Here is a 24405-nt window from a genome sequence, read left to right as displayed (position 1 = left end):
GTGTAATACCTAGTGAGCAGTATTTTCTCCTCCTCTGTTAGCTGCCAATTTTAAAACTTTGATAAAATGTTACACATAAGAGGATCTGGGAAACAAAGACACTGCTTGTTTGAAGTAAAAGCTTGGGAAGGCCTGCTGGGAAAGTTATGAATGTAGACCAATCTAATGCTACTTAGGAAGGGAAATCCGACTTTGTGGATTTCTCTCCTGCCCTTCACAATTTAAAAAATACATTAATTCCTTCTTTGTTTTATTAATGCCAGACATTTCGATACAAGTTTAGGCATAGCCCTAGTAACTTTGACCACCAGAACCAGGGAAAGTAATCAAGGTGAGATTCACATGTAAGATTTATTCCCTGCATTTGTTAGTAGGAACACATTGGGTCATTTTTCAGCTATCTGATTGAGGAAAACACCTAACTGAAGCAATAGAAACACTAGAGCAAGTAGTGGGTCATTCTTCCCCAAAAAAGCAGGGCATTAGCATATCTGCCACTATCTTGAACCAGTAGGTAAGACAGAAAAGAATGTCATTCAATTTAGGAAACCTCTCCCACCTTAAATAAAAATAATTTTCTTGACTCTATAGTTTACTGTGCCTTCAACTTACGATTTCCTTGCCTCAGCCTCACAAGTACTGAGATTATAGACATGTACCACTGTGCCCGACAGACTTTTCAATAATATACTCTAGTTTAGACTGTATTGACACAAAGATGATAGAGTAAGTTAATCAGTGTCTCTACTAGGTGTAGTGGCTCATATCGGTAATGTCAGCTATTGGTCGGCTGAGGCAGTAGGATTGCTGCGAGTTTGAAGCCAGCCTCAGCTACACACTGACACCCACACATACACACACGAACGTGTACCCACACATTGACTTACATGAAGTAGTTTTCTGATTCTGGGATACTTCCAACTTGGGAGCCTGCCGTGGACAGTGACCACTGATGGCTGACTTTAGAAGTGAGACTTTGACTTTGGGGAGCTCAGTATTTTAATGTCACTCAAGTATCTAAATCATTGGAAGATGGTACTGTCAGCTTGGCTGAGGTGACATTGGTTATGGCATATGAGATATGCCACCTTCACCTTAAAAGACATAGTAGGCATGTCACAGTAAGGTAATTGGAGTAGGATCTAAAGGATCTCTTTGTATGAACATAAATGTTACTGTTCCATTGATTTTTTTTTTTTGGTTAAGAGTTGTAATATGTCTAGTGTCACAAACAAGTAAATTAGTCTTTATTAGATCCAAATCTCTGTCCCTAAAGGTACTGATTCCTATTTTAGCTGAAGTAGCTTAGTAAATAGTCTACAAATACACTACAGTTTTCTTTAAAATGACAAAGGATTTGTTGGAGTGCAGTATTTTGCCTACTCTTGTATCTGGTCTGTCTTGACTGATTGCATGTATTCTTAACTTATATAACTATGTTAAAGATACCTACACTCCAGTTTTGCATGGTGAAAGTTGACAGGCAGCTTCTGGGTGTGCTGTCAGCACACTGAGCGTGAGAGCTCTGGGGATGGGGACATATGCCCATTGTTTGAGGTACTTTTTTCAGAGACATTCTTACATACTGCAGCTCCCCTAGTCGTCCAGCCAGAAGGCGCTGAGCTTTCAGGACTGTGCTCACCAGCTGAGCAGAGATTAGGCTGCAAAAGTTTAGAGACTTCTAGAGTAGACTTTAAACTTCTATTTTCACCTTTCTGAAATTATGTTTATAAGTAACTATTGAGAACAAGGGGAAGTAAGTGTCTATACTTGCATGGGATTCCCTTTCACTACTTAATAGAGAAATACAAAGTTAATTGCTACAAAAATTTGCACATAAACAAGCTTCAAAAGTCTGTCCCATAATTCCGCTTTTGCTTTTGGAGTTTGGGTACTTGTAAGCTCCAAGTTTCACAGCTGTAGATTTTGTTGGCTGAATGCCTCTGTGCTCCATCTGAAGTTTTCCATAAACACCATTTTTGGCTGTGAGTCAAACATGCACACAGGTGCCCTTTTACCACTCCTTCTCCTTAGGAAGTCCACCCAGAAGACCAGGCAGAAGTCAGCACTCAGTTTTCATTTAATTTGTAGACGACTCCTATTCTGCCTTGATATGTTAAGGGAGAAACAAGTATGTACTGTCATTGGGGGATACTACTTGTACATAATATAGTACATATGTATTTAACAGCATTTATATGCCTTAAATGACCATGATAAGAGCATAAAATATTCTGTAGGTAATACTATTTTCTGATACAGCAGCTCTATTTCCTATATTGAGCAGGAAAAAAAATGAGCTTTCTTTCTCTTTCTTATATTTACCTTTTGAAGATCTTAGACAGCATTAAGATTCTGAAAGCCTTAGACCATTTTTCCTGAAAAACAAAGTATCCTTGGTCACAGCATACTTCCAGTGTAGGGACTCTCAGCCCCAAGCTCACCCTTGATTGTAGCTTGGGAATAGCTGCTTTATCTAGTCTCTTTTTCCAGTGACTGCCTTCCTCAGATATTCCAGGCAGTTTTTAGGTGTGTACCAGCAGACAGCAAGCATGAGGGCTGTAGGGGTGGGGGCATATTCCTATTCCCTGAGATAGTTTTAAAAAGAAAATTCTGATCTGTGTCTTTCTATTCGCTCTCTAGCCAGGAACTGTACAGTTTATAGACATGCATTTACAGAGTATTATATTAGAGTTAGATTCACTTTTAAATCATCTTCTTTATAAATTGAATTTTAAAAAGTTACCAGAGTTGTTCTTTACTCAACTTTGTCACTGTTCTGATGTATTACAGAGAAAAGAGTTTGAGTTTGAGTGCTGGGAAGGGCCCATGTGGGTGGCCCTCATTGTAGCTCTAGCCACCATAGAACACTTCAATTATTAGACACAAAAAGAGCATAAGATAGCATCTTTTAAACTGTCTGTGAATAACTTTGATGTTTGTCATTTAAGTTTCATCAAGAGTACACAAATCTACCAGGTGTGGTGGCACATGCCATTTATCCAGCACTTGGAAGGCAGAAGCAGGCAGATCTTTGTCCTGAAAATTAAAACAAAAAGAGTACACAAATATATATTACTTTAAAACTAGATTATACAAGTGAACCTCTTCGTCATTTCTACTTGTTGACCAAAACTTATACAACAGATACCTACTAATTAGAAAGAATTCCAAACTATTAGAGTAGTTCTTCATTCAATGCCATTTTTAGCTATTAGAGAAATTGGAAATATATTTTTTATATTGTTTGAAGCCACAGTTCTTAAATTAATTTCTAGAACAAAACTTTTCTATTGGAGAAGTTGACCAATTATTTTTCAGAAATATTTTGAAATTAATTTAGTAGAAATATTGAAATAAATGTAGTTTCTGCCTATGGATGTTGACATCTCCTAAGTTTTTCCAACTGTCGCCCTTTTGGAGCTTGGCAGGCTTAAATCCTAGATCTTCCCTTTTCCTACTTCAATTTTACTAGAATTTCCGGCTGCTTTCAATGTGCATAGTTGTGAGTAACCCACTGAGAGTAATGTAGTAGAGATAGATGGGTTAGGAGGTTGCAGGCCTAGGTTCTATTTCTGATTCATGACTCAGCTATGTGATCTTGGGAAACCACCCACAGGTATCCCTTTCCGCACAGGAACAATAGAGATGGTGAGGTTTAACTTAATCTCCTGTGGTTATTAAGACGATCAGGTGAACTATATCAGGACATTGTATCAACTATAATGTATCAGGTCCTTTATTTCCATGTGCATCCCTGGTCTGTGGTCAAGTCTGTCTTTGTAATCCTACTTGTGTAATTGTGTCTGTGTATGGAAGAGACATCCTGTTATCTTTTACTCTAGGTTTGAGGAAAACAGTCAAGTAGCAAAGTAATACCATTTCTTTGGGAAAATATATGATAGTAAGCTGAATATGATGTGTACCCAAAGAAACATATCTCTTTGCTTGCTAAAATTTGTGTATAAGAATGCTCATAAATGTACAGTTCATAATAACAAAAAGCAAGAAACAACCTAAATGTCAACAATTCAAGAGCAATACATTGAAACTGTTCATACTGTGAAATCTTGTATACCAGTGTAAAAATATTTTTCAGGGGTATATTAATATTCCACTTATATCAAGAAGTTCAGTGAGTATGGTATTTGCTGTACAAGCCTGATGACTTAAGTTTAATCTCTGGAATCCATGTAAAGATAAGAGAACTAGCCTCACCAAGTTCTCTGTCTTTTCACATGCGGATTTTGGTGTGTATGTACCCAACACCCCAAATAAAATCAATCAATCTATCTATCTATCTATCTATCTATCTATCTATCTATCTATCTATCTATCTATCTATCTATCTATCTATCTATCTAATCTATCATCCCAGTCACAGTTTAGCCTTCCCCAAATACAGCTTTTTTTTTTTTTAAGTTCTAAAGGGCAAAATTAAGAAATCAGGATATTGCATATATTTGAAAAGGCTGATGGGGAATATGTGAAGATTTTTGAGAGTTTTTTTTTAAACAAACAGCTAAGGTGTTAATTTTGTACAATTGTTTGATTAAAAACAATGACTTGTACATCTTTTATATGTACACCCAAGAACGTTGAACTTTAATTAAAGGTTTTAATTAAAGAGGAGAGTAGGAAAGAGTGAAGTCTATTTACAATTCCTTGAGTCTTTTTCACCCTTTTCTATGGAAAATGACTATGCGTCCTGAAGGTTAGATGTGGGATTATAAGGACTGTTGTCATATAGGTTTCCTTGCTTTACCAGTAATTCATAATTGAAACCTTTCTATTGTTGATATTCATATGTAATATTTAGTACATATGTAGATTAGTGAAAAGTATATGACAGTTCTTAGAAATTGTTTCATAGTAATAGATATTTAGTAACTAAAATTTGAATTCTGTTAACTGATTTACTAGTGTTCAGGTAAATTCAGGCTGCTTCATATCAGACCCACTCCTCTCAAATGAGAAATGTCAGGATATAACTGACTTACTGGTCTTGCTAGGCGATGAATAATCATAGAGAAATATTTGCTTTCAGAAGTGGAAAATGGGACTATAAGGCAGCAGGAGTGTAGATTCCAGTGAGAGTGTTACCCAGGCTCGGCTCTCTGGTGATGGTCTATACCCAGTCACTTGAAAAGCAAAAGCCAGACGGGTTACGTGAGCCCAACTATTGAGAGGAGGGAAGAACACTCATCTTGTTTCTATGTATGTTAGTATGTATGCATTAAATAGTGGCCTAGTTATGTTCCCAGTTCACTTGCTCTTGCTCTCTTTCTCATGTGCTGTCTCCCATGCTCGCTCCCGTGTGCTCATGCCCTCACTTTCACTCTCATCTCACTGTGGTATAGCTCAGGTTGCCTTGAACTTTTTGTCAGTCTTGTTTTAGCCTTCCAGTTTAAGACTGTAACATTATTAATACTTTAGTGATTTTAATTTTTATTTAATAAAGCCTCTAATAGTTTATTCTTTTAGGAAAAGTGATAATCGGTGTTTGCTGAGTTCTGCATTTTGCCATTAGAACTATATTGCTTACTTTAATATGCTCACTACTCCCAAGGTCCCCTGTGGAAAAGCAGATGATGAAAATGAGTGGCTAGATTAGTTTAGCCTTCTGTAATTAGCACTTTGTGTTCTCACAGCTCAATAGCATTCGTGACCATTCCTCATTGTTTTTATATTCAAATACATTAAGGGTTTCTTCTAAATTTCTCTTTTTGTGAAGGTAGCTACATTTTTCATGAAGCCATATAGCAAACATAGTATTTTATAAAGTATATTGGCCCCTCAATCTAAGCAGAAGCGGGCTGGAGAGATGGCTCAGAGGTTAAGAGCACTGACTGCTCTTCCGGAGGTCCTGAGTTCAATTCCCAGCAACCACATGGTGGCTCACAGCCATCTATAATGAGATCTGGTGCCCTCTTCTGGCATGCAAGCATACACGGAAGGAATGTTGTATATATAATAAATAAATAAATCTTTAAAAAAAAATCTAAGCAGAAGCGCCTGGGAGGTCCTTTAGTGCAAGGAGTGTGTCTGTACTTTTTTTTTTTTGGATTATTTTTTGAGCATCAGTGTTCTCAGTCATAAAATGGGAAAATTAACTTCCTATAAGAAGAATTGGAAATGAAAAAATCAGTTAAGTGATTATTTTGGTCTTTGCCTAATGTAGATGACCCCAGAACTTAGCTGAATGACTTTTGAGTTAAGGTCTTATTTAGCATAGCTGGTTTCAGACTCCTATGTGAACCTGTGATCCACCGTCTACCTCCTGATTGCTGGGATTATGGACTGACTTATGCTACCATGCCATGCATGTTTATTTCTCTGCTTCATTTATTGGCTAGTCCAAGACACCTAGCCAGTGAAAGCAGTAAAATTTATCTGCCTATTCTTTAGTCATTTTAAAGGTTCTTTTGGGATTGGAACCACTTTCAATCTTATGTTTCTATAAGTGAAGAGCCTCAAGGCTTTGTAGTATGAGCTTCACTACAGGTGCCATGGTGTAGCTGACTTTTTTCAGAGAACGATTCCAAGATGCTTAGAGAGAGAGGCCTTTTAAATTTTAGGATCAGAGCTAGGCATGGTGATACCCAGCTTTAATCCCAGTACTCAAAAAAGTAGAGGCAGGCCAGCTTGTTCTATATAGTAGACTTCCAGACCAGCCAGGGTTACACAGTGAGATCCTGTCTCCAAAAAACAACCACCACCACCACCACCACCACCAAAAAACAACTTTAGATTCAGAAAGTACTTATTTTAGGTATATTCTATTTTTTGGCAATAATTTCAGCTCACCCTTAAGAGAAAATTAATACATGGATACCAACGGCTAGGGATTATTGGGGGGATCCTGGAAGCTGTGGACCACAGCAAAAAGCAAATAGTGTTTTTCCTAGCAGACAATGTCTTTTCTCCCTTCTAAGATTTTTTTAAAATTACATTTTAAGTCGCTCTCTCTCTCTCTCCTCCTCTTCCTCTCTCCCTCTCTCCCTCTCCTGTGTGTGTACTGAGGTGCATGTGTGTGAAGGTCAGATGACAACTTTGGAAGTTAGTTCTCTTCTTCTACCATTTGGTTGCCAGGGGTTAAACTCAGGTTGTCAGGTTTGATAGCAAGTACCATTACCCACTGAGCTGTCTAGCTACCCCGATCTAAGGTATTTTATTATTTAGTTGGAATAATGCCTGCTAACAATGAAAAACTGTGTGGACAAACAGAATGTTAAATCTTAGTATGTATAAAATGTAATATAACTAGAAACAAGGATTTCCTCATTGAATTCCTTCTTTAAAACTTTCATTATGGATTAATTGAAAGGATTTGTCACCAAGAGAACATGTAACTTGCAGATTGAGGGTTTCAATTTTCTTCTAGTTCTTTATTTTCAACTAGTGTGAGATTTTGTAAGATGTTACATATCAGCATATATCAGTTTGGCTTACTTTGCCTACAGTTTTTTTTTTAAATCAGTAACTCTTGAGACATTGTTAGATAGCATAGCTATCTATTGTCATATTCCTCTATTGCTGAGTAAATGAGTCTTTACAATACACTGCCTTTACTTTTGAATTTCCAATCTGTTTTTTAGTAAAACTGGTTGAAATGTATATGTTTTCTGATCTTGGAGACTTAAACCCATGCCAGTTGGTTATATAAGTTAAGGTAATATAATTAAGAATGTCTTTAAAAAGTGTATGCTGATAGGGAAAGACTGGCAAAATATACCATTGGGTGAAAATTTTAATATTACAAAAGAGTGTGTTATCCTCAGGGAATGTGTTATACATTATACATGACTAAATATACACATGGGCAGTGTTTGGAAGATTTTATAGGGAACTAATGGTTCTTTTCTTAGTTCTGGGGACTAAGTCTCTGGAGTTCTTATGTAGAAGGAAAATTAGTTGGATTTTCAGTGTATGTCCTTTTTTGGTAAAGGATTTATTTTATTTTAGGTGTATGAGTGTTTTGATTCCATGTATGCATGTTTACCACATTCATGTCTGGTGTCAGCAGGGGCCAGAAGAGGGTTTTGAGCCACTGTATGGGTGTCGGGAACAGAACCAGGATTCTCTGCAAGTGCTCTTAACTGTGAGCCATTGTTCTAGTTCCTCATTGTATGCCTTTTAAAATTGCACATACTATTTTTATTATTTTTAATTGCTGAGTCTTTGAACATTCAGCTTTAAGAAAAGTGTAATATTTATATATATAGGCAGTTAGTTTATTAACATTTTTTGAACATTGGAAGGAACAGATAGGGAGAAAGTTTGAAGTATTACTTGTTTTTCAAAATCTTTACTGGTAAAAGCCTGTATTAACTTACCATATTTTATCTTTATAGGGAGACCAAATTTTGAGGAAAGTGGACCAACATCCATGGGGAGAAAGCACGAATTTATACGGTCAGAAAGTGAAAACTGGCGAATCTTTAGAGAGGAACAAAATGGAGAAGATGAAGATGGAGGTTGGCGGTTAGCTGGGTCAAGAAGGGATGGAGAGAGGTGGCGGCCTCACAGCCCTGGTAAGAGTCGTGTTGTATAAAACACAAAGGAACTGAATAAGAGCTTGCTAAAAATGTTTGGGATTTAATGGAAAAGAAAAATAGTTTGTTTCTTTTTTAAAAAGAAATCATTTATACTGTCATAGCTCAGTCTTTTTTACTACAAAAATATTTCAACAAAATAATTCCCCAACACATCTACTCAGTTGATTGAAATCACTTTTCTATTTTCCTGGGGCAAATAGGTTTAATAGGAAGCACCTGCCTGCATTTGCAAGCATGAGGGAGGAGTTCATTCAGTTTGTCTACCTCTTAATCTTTAATCTGTCTGTAGCATTCTTTAAAACTTAATAGGGAATATTAAAAAAAAACCTTACAAATGTATAACTATATGTTTGGAATGTGTATTGTCTTCATGGGTATTTTTCCTGAACAAGAAAGGATTATTCTTCCCTTTTTCTCTCCCTTGAAAATGTGATTGGGGGAGAAGGAGACTTTATTTGAAGAATAAACTTTAAACGTAGGTCAGGAATAATCACAAGTTTATTCTTTTGTCCTCCTGACCTTAGAAAAGAGAACAAGAGTAGTAATGATTAGTAAATTTCTAAGTTATTTTTTTTGACTCTTAATGTTTCAAACCATTCTTGGGCATTAGCTATGCCAATAATTGAAGACACTGGTGCTTTGTGAAGCTCCTTTGCTTCAGTCCTCATGATGCTCAGATGTACTGTAGCTTGAATAGTGGGGTCACATAAACAGAATGGTGTCAGCCCTGTGAAGCATAATAATACCAGCTGTATGCCAGAGAAGGTTACCTAAGTAGTGGGTACTATAACAATGTTAGTATTTTTCTCATTTTAAAGTCAAGTTGTTAGCCAAACCTTTAACCTAGCTGACACACTGTAGCAGGCATTTAGTTTGTTACCGAGTGGTATGTAGATAAAAACATAATAAAATTAACCTTATGATAAAAGTCTGATGATTATATCAGTTCTTTATAGCTGCCCCTTGGGCAGATTTTCTGTCATGAGTGGGCATTGTTTATATCATAGGATCCGGGCAGTTCTCATTAGTCTGTATCCTAGGCAACCACATGTCATAGTTCTGTTCAAGGCTTGCAGCATTTTGTGCTGAGCTTGCCTGTAAGGAGAGGGGTTGTAGACTTATGTTCCCAATAAGCATTCAGTGAAGAATGGACAGAATCTGGGCTGAAGGAGAAGAGAAATTCCAGCTGGTCAAAAACAAACAAGGTGAATGTTTTGGAAGATGAACAGTGCCTCTGAGCCCAAGTGTGTGACGTTGAGACTGTTAAAGGAAGTTAGGTCAGCATTTAGTGGTCATCTTCTACTGTTGTCCTTTCCCGGCAGCTTAGAATCCGGTCATACAATGTTTCCCTCCTTTCTAAACCATTCTTCCTTTGTTTTGTTGTCAGCCTCCCAGTCTACTTCTGCCCCACCTTGTCCATGCATTTTTAAAAGATGTTTTATGGGATAAAGATAAAAGAGATCTGGAGAAAAAATTTTTTTTTAATTTTGTGAATATGTTTTACTTTTGAACCTGGCATATTTGAAAATCTAGTCTGATTACTTAGTTGTTATAAGTTAATTTCCACCTCTTAGATTATAATCTTTTATTAAAGTTATAGTAATTTTCAGTATAATATTTTAGATTGATTTATCTTCTGAAAATTTCTCACTTTATTCTAGATGTAAATCCCATATAAAGCTATGGTCAGCCTTAGTAAGCTGTATGCCTCACTTGCTACAGTTAGTTTCATGAGTAAAATTTTACTAACTCTTGGTAAGGCAATGTATGGGATGTAGTTTTATTAAAGCGGGGCTCACAGCTGGATATAGCTGGAGATAGTGCTCAGAGGACAGGGAAGCAAGCCTCCACTCTTGGAGATGAACTTAGGAAACTCAGTAAGAGGGAAACAGGAGCTGAGTGCCTAGAAGGATAGATTCCTATCAGTGTGCATACTTAGACTGTTTAGACATGATAGCAGTGGACAGCCGACTCTGGAATCTAACATTTGATCATGAAGACTCCTTTTGAGTAATGGCTCTAGCCTTACATTTAAACAAAGCATATATAAAATTCTGTGCTCTCAGCAGGTAGTAAATGGAAGTATCTGTTCTTTTTTGAACTTAAGTTCTGTATTTAACATCTGTTTTTGGCATCTTAATTTTTTCCACAGTATTTCCTCCTCCATTCCCATTATACAGTATTTTTTAGATTGTTTCTTTTAGCAAATTTGGTCTCAGGAGTAAGAGCATTTCATTTTGGCTTTGTTTTTTTTTCCCCTTAGAGTCAAGACTAGAAAAGAAAGGTTTAAAAACCACCTTTCTTTTGGGACTCTTAGATGTGGATTGGACATGTAGCAAGAACTTCCCTTTTTCCTGTTAAAAAGAGTACTTTTGTTTTAGAAAAGTACCTTGACTGGGCAGGCTTTTTTTTTTTCTGTTAGAAAGTAGATTCAGTAAAAAGTAATCTGGGGTGGATTCAGGAATGCCCCTGGGGCTGTGAGACAGGGAGAAGTAAGAACAGAGGAAAGCTGAAGGGAGGAAGTACACTGCTGTGGGTAAGCAACAGAGGGTGCAGAGCGGGGACAACCTGCTCTGCCCCTGTGCTGGGAGATTTGCCATATAAAATCTTGGGCATCATAACCTATGAGTGCTGCAATTTCATGAATTTGTTGTTGTTGTTATTGTTGTTGTTGTTGGAGGTTAGAATTATAAGCAAGAAATTAACACTGGTAATTAGGTACGGTGAGTTTGATATTATGAGTTGACACAGGAGCTGTTATAATTCAGAGTAATTTTTTTGTAAGAAGAAGGGTACTGTTTTAATACCTACCAAAGAGAGAACATGAGCTTTAATTCAGAGAGACAGCCAGTGCTCTAAGTCTTGGCTAGGAGTGGGCCATACAAGTAATTAATCAGTGCTCACTGAATGACCTAATTATTCAGAGTGCATCTTTTGAATATAGTATCCTTCCAGTGTGCTTTGTTTTAAATTTATCTTTTAAAGCTTAGCTTTGTAACATGCCACAAACTTTGAAGGTAAACACTGTTGTCACTTAGTGATGGTAAATGATCTGAGCTCAGTTCTCCTGATTTTTTTTCTTTAGAAGGCTGATCTGTTAGAATTTGCTCTTAGTTGTCATTGTCTTCTTTATTTCATAACCATTATTTTCTTTTTCAAATACTGTCATAAACCTTTCCTAAGGTTTCTGTCTTTCTCAACTCAGATGGCCCTCGTTCTACAGGCTGGAGAGAACACATGGAACGTCGCCGGAGGTTTGAGTTTGATTTTCGAGATCGAGATGATGAGCGGGGTTACCGAAGAGTGCGCTCTGGCAGTGGGAGCATAGATGATGACAGGGATAGCTTGCCGGAATGGTGTTTAGAGGACGCTGAAGAAGAAATGGGCACATTTGACTCCTCTGGAGCATTCCTCTCTCTAAAAGTAAGAAATTTGTTTTAAATGCCATGACAGGCACTGACCTTACACCAAAGCCAAATATGCTGTTAACCTTTGAATTTACTTTCTTGCTACAGAAAGTGCAGAAAGAACCTATTCCCGAAGAGCAGGAAATGGACTTCAGGCCTGTGGAGGAGGGAGAAGAGCGCTCTGACTCTGACAGCAGCCATAATGAAGAGGCCAAAGAACCTGATAAGGCAAATCGGAAAGAGGGAGAAAAAACAGACAGAGCAGGAGCTGGTAAGGCCCATTTTGTCTTACTGAATTCCACTTAAACAAAAACTTCCCTGAATTCACTTACTATGGCTTTGTGTTCCAGAAGCTAACGAGGAAGCACCTCAAACATCATTATCATCAGCTAGACCAGGTACCCCTTCAGATCATCAGCCTCAAGAAGCACCACAGGTGGAGAGGAAAGATGAACCCAAAGCTGAACCAATGGAAAAACCTGACGAAGAGAGTAGGACAGAAACTAGTCTCCCAGTTAAGGTGCCCAGCAGAGGGGATGGTATGTATTTGTGAAAGTAGACCTAAAATGCGATTTTGCTGAGACCAGAGGTAACTGGTGTGACACCTTTTACTTAAGTGGTGTGGGAAGTCCTTCTGTCTGTGTGTTGCTTTTATTGGTTAATGAATAAAGCTGTTTCAGCCAGTGGCCTAGCAGAATAGGGTAAGGCGGGATTTCCAAGCAGATAGAGGAGAAGAAAGTATGCAAGTCAGTGAGAAGTCATGGAGCTGCCAGAGGAGAAAGATGCCGAGCTGTTGGTTGGAACCTTGCTGGTAGGCCTCAACCTTCATGATAAAATATAAAATGATAGGAATGGGTTAGTTTAAGATGTAAGAACAAGCCAATAAGAGGTTAAAGCTAATAGGCTAAGCAGTGATTTAATTAATACAGTTTCTGTGTGTTACTTGGGGATTCTGTGCAGCTGGGAAATGAATGAACAGCCTCTGCCAGCACCATGGAACTGTTTTCAGGGGATGAGCGATTGGAATAGGTATCATTGCCAGTAAATGCAGTCAGATGTTACTTTCTTCATGTCTCCACATCTCAAAATTTATGGAAACAGGGCTAAAATTTGTAAGAATGGAGATAAGCACCTCAGTTCCTAAGGTGATGTAGCTGTCCTGACTCCATTTGTACATTTGTTTGGGATCCTCTGTATTTGTTGGATTCCTGTAGCAGATGGTTGCCTTCCATCTGGTATTATATATTCAACCTCACACAAAAATACCATTGTCCCAAGGGAACAAACAGGAGGAGTACCTGGGTCAGTGTGGAAGTCGATTTTCACCTTTGCTAGAAAGCAAGACTTTATACAACTTTTATAGTGTTAACTATATTTATTTGAATCACTCATACATCTTAAAAACACTATTGCGTATTTCTTTGATTATTCATGCAAATACTGTATTGTAATGGATGATGTTGAAGGACTCAGTCACCATAAGAGTCTGCCCTTGGTAACATGGCCTGCTTGACTTAGATCTATCTATCACATGACTCCCTTGTAGTTTCAACATCAGTTCTTTTATCTCCCCCACATTGTGCTTACCACCCTAAAAATGTTTTTGGCCTTGATTTTTGCTGGTTTTTTTTTTTCCCCTCCTGTTTGTGCTTCTCTGTATAGCTGAAACTTTATTCCCTCCTTGTTAGGTTATTGTCTTCTGTTTCTTAGAAACTAGTACTGTTATGTGGTTAAGATAACAATGTTATATGTATACACCTAACAAAACAATATTATAAAGATTGAGGTGTATTTCTATCCCCCCACCCCCAGACTAATATATTGAAGATCTGAACCAAAAATTTGTTTTCAGGCTGGGTGGTAGTGATACATGCCTTAATGCCAGCTCTTGGGAGGCAGAGAGCAGCTGGATCTAGGCCAGGCTGCTTTACAGAGTGAGTTCCAGGACAGCCAGGGCTACACAGAGAAACCTTATCTTAGACCTATTTTTTTTTTCTTAAATATTTTCTTTGACAATTACACACACACACACACACACACACACACACACACACACACACACACACACACACACACACAGACAGACTGTATTTTGATCCTGTGTAAATCTCTTTCCTTCCAACCCACTCCACTCCATTTTTATCTGGACCTTCCCTAACACATCTCCCTCTCTGCCACACCACAAGTCCCCCCCCCCCTTTTTTTTTAAATAACTCACTAAGACCAGATAGGTCTGCCCATGTGCACAGGTATGTGAAGCCATCCTCTGGAGCATGCACAATCTGTGAGTAGTCACATCCCTAAAGAAAAATGAGCAGCTGTCTGCTCATAACTTTTCAGCTAGGAGAAAGATTTTCGCCTCTTGAGACCTGTTTGATTCATAATAGTTGTTTCTTGGTGTTTTGTGCCTAAGAGTAGATCAAAAATCTTATTCAAGAAAATCGTGGAGTCTAGATATGTATATTTTGAGAATTCTTATTAGGTGTATATTAAAGGTTATAATTCCATATTTTTTTGGGGGGGGTCTGGAGTTAAATTGTGTTAGCAGGCTCTTAGGATGGTTCAGGAGCTAGGTAGTCTTAAAAGACGACCTTGAAATAGAAAGTAGAATTTGGAGGTATAGATAAAGCCGAATCAATTGAGAGAACATTGTAGTACCAGAACTACATTGTAGAACAATGAAAGTACAGTGAGAAAATAAGACTGATTGTATAATTGGGCAGGAAACAGTTTTATTTATTACATTTATTCCCTCTCACCACCACATGGGTATGTTTACATGTTACATGCACATATGTACCTACAAGTAGAATTTAGAAACCAGCTTCTAAGAGTTACTTATCCTGTTCTACCATATAGGCTCTGGAAAATTGAGTTCAGTCTGTCAAGTTTACTTAGCAAGTACCCCCAAACCACTGAGCCATTTTGCTATTCCCTCAGGTCACCCCCTCTCCCTTTAAAAATAGGTACCATGTGTGCTTAAGAAGGTTGGTAGAAAATATGGTTGGAACTTAGATTTGATAGCTTTATGTAGGGTATCCAGACACGTGGGCTGCTTTGTGACCTGAACTTCTGACTAGACACAGTGAGGTAGGCAGTGCACTTATAAATTGAGGTAGCGGAGGATGAGATTTTAGTCAAAAATTGACAAACTTAGTTATTGATTATACATCATGTTGGGAAAATGGCAAAGATAGCTAAGGTAGCTCAGACAAACAAAACAAAAACAAACAAACAAAAGTCGAAGAGCTCATTTGAGAGAGGAATGATTAAATTCTGTTTAGAACATTGAATGTGAAGCATAAAAAAGAATAAGAGTTGACCAAATGAGGGGACTGTAGCTGGATGGGAGCAGTTTAGAGCCAGGGAGATAGTAAGAACCTAAAGTTCTAGCTGGGTCCATTGTGGTGACACAGACCTGTAATCCCAGCAGTTGGTAATTAGGAGGATGGAGAGATAGAGGCCATAAAATGAAGAGCACAATGACAAAACCATACAATTTGTAGGGGCGAGGAAAAGAGAGAACTGAAAACAGAAGCATGAGTAATTTTTAGTTTTAGGTGTGAGAGCCAGAGAATTCCTTGAGAGGCAAAAGTATAGCCTACAAGTGCAGGAAGGAGGTGGATCGTTCAATCCTCGAATTGGGATCAATAATGTCTGTTGCTCCATATTATCTAATGATGGTAAGGGAAAATCAGTGAATCTAGCAGTTTTGTGTCACTGTGTATCTTTGACAGGGTGCTTTACTGATGAGAAGGGGCAAATAGAAGTCCTGTCTATCAGGTATAGGTGGTGGTCACACAAAAGAGGCAGCATGTATAGCTTGGACTTAAGAAAAAATTGGCAATGCTTGAGGGGAGCAAGCATTTGAAGAGGCTCTTTGTAATTGAACAGTCAAGGTTTTAAAGGAGAAACTGCAATTTGGCCTAGTTACACCATCTTCCACATTTGTTTTAGGAGCCTCCATACTGAGAGGTTTCAGCTAGCAACCTCTGCAAGGGCTAGAGAGATGGCTAATGATTAAAAGCACTGGCTGCTCTTCCAGAGGACCTGGGCTCAAATCCCAGTACCCGTATGATAGCTCACAACTGTTTGTAACTCCACTTCCAGGGCATCTGACACCTTCACACAGATATAAATGCAAGCAGAACACCAATGCATATAAAATTAAAGGGAGGGTGAGAGAGAGAGAAAAGAAATATTTAAACTGCAATGGTAGCTCACTCTTAATTTCAGCATCCTGGAGACTCAGGAGATAGAGAGAGGTGGATGTCTGAGTTAAGCCCAGCCTAGTCTACAGAGTGAGTTCCAAAAAGCTCCCCTCCGCCCCCCTCCCCAAAAAAAGAGGAAGCAAAGTTAAAAAAAAAAAAAAAGAAAGAAAGCCCTATACTGGTAAGACTCTTCAAACCTACACTATATTACCGGGATTTTCCATACACATTTTGATGAGATGACCTGTCTTTGAAAAGCTTTGAGTATCTTAATCTTTACTATTTAGAGGCTTGCTCTTTCTGAATGGAGTAGATTGACTGATACCACTAATTATTGGCTAGATGCTATAGTGACATTGCTAGAAAGAAGCTTTATGGACTTTTAAACGTCATTCTAGGGACATATACTGCATTTTTCCATAGGAAGTAGCTTCAGGGTCGACATCTCAGTCAGTCCTATACAGTAGACTGTTCCACTTATTAATGTAATTATTAACCTTGAGATGTCTCCGCATTTATAAGAACATTCATTACTCTACATTCCTTCCCTTTAGAAACAGTGCCTGCCTCCCAGCAACCCTCAACACAGCTTCCTCCAGATACAGCCTCTCCTCTCGTCATTCTTCCACCTCCTGTTCCCACTCCTGCTTCTGCCTCACGGCCAGTTGAGACAGCAGCCATTGAGGCTCCTGGTATGGGCAGTGTTTCCACAGAGCCAGATGATGAAGAGGGCCTCAAACACTTGGAACAGGTGAAATCAGGTTACTTTATCCTCTCCTCTCAAACTTCCATGTATATCCCAATACAGAAGTTTTATGCACTAGGTCTTAAAGTACTGGAAAAATTGTTTGGTTATTTAATGTTTGTGTGAGTAATTGTCTTTCAGATCATTTCATGCTTTTAAGTTTCTGCTATGTAGTAGTCATTATGTCAGGTTATTTTTTGCTCTTCTGCAATTGCCCTTAGCTGTTTTCTTTTCTTTTCTTTTTGGACATTAATGGAATGCTAAAAATGGTGAATACAAGCAGCTGTGGATGGTCCCTGCGTGTTTTGTGTTCTTTACTTCAAGTACAGCAGGAATAATGGTTAAAAAGCCTCAGGATTTTAGTTAACATTCTTATTCACGTCTGTGTTTCCCGAAGATTGTGTGTAACAACACATAAAAAATAAATGAGTTGATTTTCTGTAGAAGAACTTCTCTTTCCTTCAGGTTGGTTGTGGTTAGAGACAGGAAATGTAGAAGGAAGGGTTAGTGATGTGTTAGTGAAACTTGTAGAGTAATTTATTTGGAATTGTATTAATTGAGCCTTTTATTCTCTTAACATCTCTACACAGACATGAAGGTTTGTGAAAACAGTCTAGAATGGGACAACAGTAGCATATTTTAAACCTTTATTTGAAGCTTAGGCTTTGATCCATACTAGTTTGTATTTCAATCTAGTTGTTTGATTTTGTGTCTTTGATCTATATTTTTTTCTTTTCTAAGATGGGATTAGGTTGTTATTGGTTTTGTTCCTTGCATAATGTCTTTCATGAATCAAGTAGTTCAAAAACAGTGATCATTATTACTAGCCTTATAATATGAATTCGAGATCATTTGTTCCCTGAATCCTTTTATCTTCTGTTACTAGCAAGCTGAGAAGATGGTGGCTTATCTCCAAGACAGTGCACTAGATGATGAAAGATTGACATCAAAACTGCAAGAGCACAGAGCTAAAGGAGTGTCGATTCCACTGATGCACGAAGCAATGCAAAAGTGGTATTACAAAGACCCTCAGGGGGAAATCCAAGGTAAACAGCCCATTTTCACTTTAAGTACTGAACTATCTATGCCACTTGCAGAACCTCCTGAGAAGGGATGTTTGTTTAATGTTTGTTTGCATAATAGAAAACATAGTCAACAGTTTCTTTGTAAATACAAAGAAGATCACATAGGAAAATGAACACAAGTAGAGAGTGATGACCAAAATGACAACAGTGTCAGCAAATGGTTTGTGCATTATCTGAGCTCCACACATCCCAGCTGGGTAAGAGGCAGGTAATGATTCTCTGTGCTTTGATACCTAGACCAACCAACAGACAATGATGGCAGTAGTTTTGGAGAACCTTGACTGATTTGCTGAAGTAGACCTGCTATATGTAAACAACAGAGAATTACTAAAATGACTAAGAAAAAATTGCATGTATTACAAATGAATCTTTTAAATGATTTGAATGAGTTAGAGGAGAGAATGCTGTAAAAAGCCCATATAGATTTATTTCTGTTTTTAAAATCGTTAGAGCCTGAGTTGTTTGTTGGTATATTAATGTCAGTTTTAGCACAACACTTACTGAATATATCCTTTGAGGGCTCCAGCATGTTAACATCTCCTACTTTTAGTCCTCTTTCCCTTTCTCTTCATAGGAGTTACTCTGCCTGGTCTTGTATATATTTGTTCATTGTTAACATCCAAGTATAATGTTAAGATACCTCAGAACAGCGCTTTGTATATACGTGCATTTTAATAAATTCATTTTATTTGGGATAATTGTGGTTTCACATGAAATTGTCCTTCATCCAGTTTTTCTCAGTGGCAGAACATCTGGGTATTGACAGTTGAGATTCAGAATCTTTGCATTTTAGCAGCATTGTTTCCCTTTTATAGCAACATATATTTTGTTTCCACACTGCTTTGTTAATATGTGGTAAGCACCGATCTGTTTTACATTTTTATATTTTATCGTTTTAGGAATGTTCTGTAAGTAGACTCATACAGCTTAGAATGGTGGGGATAGCACTATCCATTCAGTATAATCCTTGGAGAGTCATGCAGGTGACTTGGAAAGTCATACTTTGTTTCCTTGTATTACTGAGTCATAGTGAATGATGTCAATTTATAATAGTTTATTTGGCCATTCATCTGAGGAAGGACATTTGGGTGGTTCAAATTTTTTGACTGCTACAAATAAAACTGCTGTAAGCATTTATGGGCAGTATGTGAAAGTCTATCATACCTTCAGTATAAGTGATCAGAAGTGCAAGTACTATGGCAGTTGCATCTGGAGTTTTTTAATTCCAGAGTGACTGAACAATTCTATATGCCTTCTAATGACATTATTGTTTCCTTGTATCTGTACCAGAGTTTGATAATAAATTTTGTGGGTTTTTCTTTGTTTTAAAATCATTCTAGCAAGTGTATAATGATACTTTACTGTGGTTCAGGGTCTCCATGTGTAGCTCAGATATGTGAGCTGCTATCTCTCGGCCTCCTGAATGTTAGCATTTTAGACATGTTCTACCACACCTGCTTCTAGACTATATGGAAATGAGTTTTAACTGTTTCCACAGCTTCTGTACTGTTTTATGTTCTTTTTTGGTTCTTCTTGATAGGGTTTCTCTGTGTAGCTTTGGTGCCTGTCCTGAACCCAATCTGCAGACCAGGCTGGCCATCTGCCTGCCTCTGTCTCCCTAGTGCTGTTTTATGTTCTAACCAAAGGTACATAGATTCTAATTTGTCTACATCCTTGCTAGCTATTATTATTATTTTCGTAGTTCCTAGGATATTCAGTTGTATGTAAGGTTTTTGTTGTTTGTTTTTGTTTTGTTGTATAACCCAGGGTGTCCTCCAATTCTTAATTCTCCTGACTTAGCTTTAAGAGTTCTGGGATTAGGCTGGGCGATGGTGGCGCACGCCTTTAATCCCAGCACTCGGGAGGCAGAGGCAGGTGGATCTCTGTGAGTTCGAGACCAGCCTGGTCTACAGAGTTAGTTCCAAGACAGGCTCCAAAGCCACAGAGAAACCCTATCTCAAAAAACCAAAAAAAAAAGAGTTCTGGGATTTTGAATGTCCTCCCCCAGACCTGGATAGTTTTGTAGTTTTTTTCAAAAAAAAAACCCCCACATTTATTTATTTATTTATTTATTTATTTATTTATTTATTTATTATGTATACAATATTCTGTCTGTGTGTATGCCTGCAGTCCAGAAGAGGGCACCAAACTTCATCACAGATGGTTGTGAGCCACCATGTGGTTGCTGAGAATTGAACTCAGGACCTTTGGAAGAGCAGGCAATGCTCTTAACTGCTGAGCCATCTCTCCAGCCCTGTTTTGTAGTTTTGATTGCTTTGTTGAGCATCTTTACCTGTACTTTTGTGTCTAATAGAGATTTCCTCTTTTTCAGACTCCTTCCTCCTCTTTGAGACAATGTCTTGTTGTGTTACACATAGTGATTTTACACTTCTGGGTTGAAGGCCCCTGCCCCAGTCTTCCTAAGTAGCTAGAAATAATAAAGTCAGTTTGACAAAAATCATTCTATTAGGCATGGTTGTGTTTATCTGGGGGGTAGATCCTTATCTTTTATAAAGCTTATTATTCTCACTGTTTATATATCTGCATGATGTGTGAGGTCAGAGGACAACTCTGTAGAGTTGGTTCTCTCATTCCACCTTTCCATGGGTTCCTAGGGTAGAACTCAGGTCACTAGGTTTATGTGTTAAGTGCCTATGTTTAATGAGCCATCTTGCTTGCCCTAGTCATCTTACATATCTTTAAATTTTTTTCTTTTTGTTATTTTTAATTGTGTGTGTGTGTGCGCGCGTGCACGTGCACGCAGGGTGGGATTTATATGCACATGTATGCAGGTGCCTACAGAGGCCAGAGGTGTCAATCCTCACTGCCTCCATGGAGGTACAGGTGTTTGTGAGCTGCCCTATGGGTTCTGTTGCCAGAACAATAAGTGCTTTTTAACTTCTGAACCTATGTGTGTGTAGATGTGTGGACATATGGGCATACATGGTATGGAAGTCAGAGACAACTTGCAAGCATTGTGTCTTTTCCAGTTTTAGTTCCTAGAAATCAGATTGTTAGACTTAGTGGTAAGCATGTTTACCTGGCTCCCCCCCCCCCCTTTAAAATAATTTTTTTCTTGGTGCCATTTATTTCAATTCTTTTGGCATATATGAAGGTCAGAAAAAATATAGAACACTTCACAAATTTGGGTGTCATTATTGTGCAGGGGCTGTGCTAGTCATCTTGGTATCATTGCAGTTGTTTTAGTTTATACACTGCTGAAACATGTACCCACCCTCCTTAATATTAAAGGGTGTTCAACATTTCTGGACGAGCTGAAATAATTATATGCCACATGTAATGTGGTATAAAATACTGGCAATCCCTTCGTACCAAGTATTGAGATTAAAGACATGCACCACTATATTCAGCTTCTTGGTGAATTTTCATAATTTGAATGAATCAACTTTGTATTCCAGGAATAAATTTAGTCATGGTTTATACTTAAGAGTATGTGAAATGTACATGCTCTCACGCATACAGTTTTTGCCCATGAATTATTTGCAAGTGTTTTTAGCTTTTAAGCTAGGAATTTTCCTGTTAGTATTGTGTTGATTTATAGCTTGGTTCTATGGTGGTTAAAGAACATATATGCATGATTTTAATTAACAATTTAGAGATGATTACTAGATAAATGACTCCTAGTTAAGAGCACTCACTGCTCTTCCAGAGGATCCAAGCTTGACTTAAGTTCTAGGGGATCTCACACCCTCTTCTGACCTCTCTGGACACCCGGCCACAGTTAGCACACAGACATTTGTGCAAGGAAAACACCCATTCGCGTTTAAAAAACATTTCTTAATGCCTAGAAAACATTGAATTGGTCTATATTTTCTGTAAATTTTTATGCTTAAAGTACTCTATTAAAGAATGCTATTTTTTTTCTCAAGGCCAGATTTAGTCTTGTTGGGTAAATAAGTTGTAATTTGCCCTAATTCAGTTGATTATTGCTTGTATTTTATATTATTTTTTATCCTGCAATCATTAATCTCCAACAGAACATAACAAAAATTTGAGAATGTGTTTAGCACTGAGGATTTATATTCACAAGTATTTATCTGCTCTTCTGTATATTTATCTCAGTTTTCTGATGGAGTATTTGCAGAGGGTGAGACAATTGTGCTGCTTACAGTCATTAAAGCATTGATGACAATTTAGGATGTGTAAAGGGATGAAGCTCAGCAGCAGAGCACTTGCTGTGAAATAGACAAAGCACTGTGTATTTCAAAATTTTATTTTTGCTGTATCTAATACAAAACTATTTGTCACTTTCTGAAGTAAGCTACTATAAAAGTTTGTATGAACATGAGACTCAGGGAATATGTTTATCTTTGAACTGACCAGATTCTTACTGCTCTTGTGTTCAGGTCCCTTTAACAATCAGGAGATGGCCGAATGGTTTCAGGCGGGCTATTTTACAATGTCTTTGCTTGTGAAGAGAGCATGTGATGAAAGCTTCCAGCCTCTTGGTGATATCATGAAAATGTGGGGAAGGGTTCCTTTCTCTCCAGGCCCAGCTCCTCCTCCTCATATGGTGAGTATCTTCCTGATGGCCTGGGATACATAATAGATTCAGGAGTACTTATTTCTCTTTGAATGACAACCCAGGGTTGCAGTGAAGGAGATAAAAATGGTAGTTTTCTCTTTCTCTTTTCTTTTGAGTCAGGGTCTTGCTATAGGCTGGCCTGGAACTTGTTTTGCAGACCAGGTTGTTCTCAAACTTGGTGGTCCTCCTGGTCCTGCTGAGTTGCTATGATTATAGGCATGAGCTGTTATACCCAACCTAGTATTTTCATAGAAGGAAATTGAAATGGTAATGGCCACTTTTGAATGGGAGAGTTATATTCTGAACAGTAATGACCATTTATTTCAACACTTATTGTGCATTTGTGTGCATGCATTATATACGCTATATTAAATCTATCTGTGGTTTTTCTAGCCAGTAAAGAATGAGACTACTATCTTATCCTGACTACTAGGGATCTGGCTGCTTCCCATTCAATACTCATTTCAGAGCTTTTATCTTCTGTGTTTCAATGTGGTTGGCTTCTGTGAATTCCTTATTATCTTTTTTTAGAATGCACATTCTTTTCCTCTCACCTCCATTTTTTTCATTTTATTTATTTATTTTGTATACAACATTCTGCCTCCATGTCTCTCACCTCCATTTTTGTCTTATTTTCTCGCTCATACAATTTCTTACATTTGAGGCTTATCCTAAAATAAGTGCCACTAGTGTGTTAGAAAATTTTGAGGGTCCTAAACCTTTAGCTGGGAAATATTTTCTCTTGAGCCTGGCCTTTGCTAGAGGAGGTCTTTAGGTGTTTGTTTATGTAGCCTTTATATGTCTTAAAATAGTGGCTCTCCATTGATAAAAATGATCATATTCAATTTAGTGTGAATACTGAATGTCTACAGTAACCTGCCATTGATTTATTCAACTATATTGAGGGCTACTGGTCACTCCTTCATGATAGGTTTTTGAGAGGTGAAGATGAATGTGATACAGCCTTTGTCGTTAAAGAATTTTGTAGGCAGGCCATCACTGGCCATCAGCTTTCTCTTCCATGATTCATATGTCATGTTTGAGGCTTGTTTTCTTTTAAATCTCAAGAACAATTGTAGTATATCATTACTTACTGGCTTAATTTACACGGCAAGGTTTGAGTCTTATTTTCTGTCTTGAAGTTGAGATGTGTCTTTCATGTATCAGGAGCTAAAAGTTGCTCACTTTGTTCTTGACATGTTCTTATTCCTTGTCTGTTCCCCAACACAGTCTGTTGGGAGTCACAATTTGTACCTATTCAGATGAGGTTGTTCTTAAGCCTCTCTCTGTACCCATTCAACAGCAACCTTGGGGAAACTCTGCCTCCTTGTTAGCTGTTATCTTTGCCTCAAAGTAGCACTGATAAGAGAACTGACCTTCATAAGCAGTGTTTTTTTTTTTTTTTTTTTTTTTTTTTTTAATAGATTTTCGAGACAGGGTTTCTCCGTAGCTTTTTGGTTCTTGTCCTGGAACTACCTCTTGTAGACCAGGCTGGCCTCGAACTCACAGAAATCCGCCTGCCTCTGCCTCCTGAGTGCTGGGATTAAAGGCGTGCGCCACCACTGCCTGGCCTATAAGCAGTGTTTTTAAAACCCAGGTTTCACATGAATTGTTGTCTAGTACCTAACTCCTGATGTCTCTGAATTTAGGGTGCTTCCTGCCCTAACACATTGTGTATCAGATAACTTTATTTCAAGCTATAATCTGTATGTAAGAAAGTTAGAACTTCATACATGATTTGCCCTAGGTTTAGTCTGTTATCATAGGTTTTTATTCTTATTATTATAGATCTTATATTTTTCTTTGTCTCCTTTTAACTTTATAAAAGTATAAAATCTCAACCATCTTACTGG

General features: G+C 37.9%; 1 protein-coding gene and 1 non-coding gene across 10 annotated transcripts in view; one reads left to right on the top strand and one right to left on the bottom strand.

Moving 5' to 3' along the window:
* Gigyf2 (GRB10 interacting GYF protein 2) overlaps positions 1–24405 on the top strand; it is a 138991-nt gene that overhangs the window by 75882 nt on the left and 38704 nt on the right. For 7 of the 9 annotated variants that reach the window (XR_012908194.1, XR_012908193.1, XM_075951862.1 and 4 more), the window contains 7 exons: positions 8355–8534; positions 11764–11981; positions 12074–12236; positions 12316–12504; positions 16731–16927; positions 17808–17967; positions 22374–22540. Coding sequence is in view for 7 of the 9 variants with exons in the window: in XM_075951862.1 (XP_075807977.1) it covers positions 8355–8534; positions 11764–11981; positions 12074–12236; positions 12316–12504; positions 16731–16927; positions 17808–17967; positions 22374–22540 (1274 nt within the window). In the remaining 2 variants the exon portion in view is untranslated. The remainder of the gene's footprint in view (positions 1–8354; positions 8535–11763; positions 11982–12073; positions 12237–12315; positions 12505–16730; positions 16928–17807; positions 17968–22373; positions 22541–24405) is intronic. The other 2 variants (XM_075951865.1, XM_075951866.1) reach the window with 1 other exon arrangement.
* On the bottom strand, positions 21128–21235 carry LOC142837237 (U6 spliceosomal RNA). Its single transcript, XR_012908227.1, has one exon. It is a non-coding gene; the product is annotated as a U6 spliceosomal RNA (small nuclear RNA).

Source organism: Microtus pennsylvanicus, chromosome 17 (genome assembly GCF_037038515.1).
Source record: "Microtus pennsylvanicus isolate mMicPen1 chromosome 17, mMicPen1.hap1, whole genome shotgun sequence".
Taxonomy (NCBI): Eukaryota; Metazoa; Chordata; class Mammalia; order Rodentia; family Cricetidae; genus Microtus; species Microtus pennsylvanicus.
This window is presented reverse-complemented; position numbering and strand designations above follow the sequence as displayed.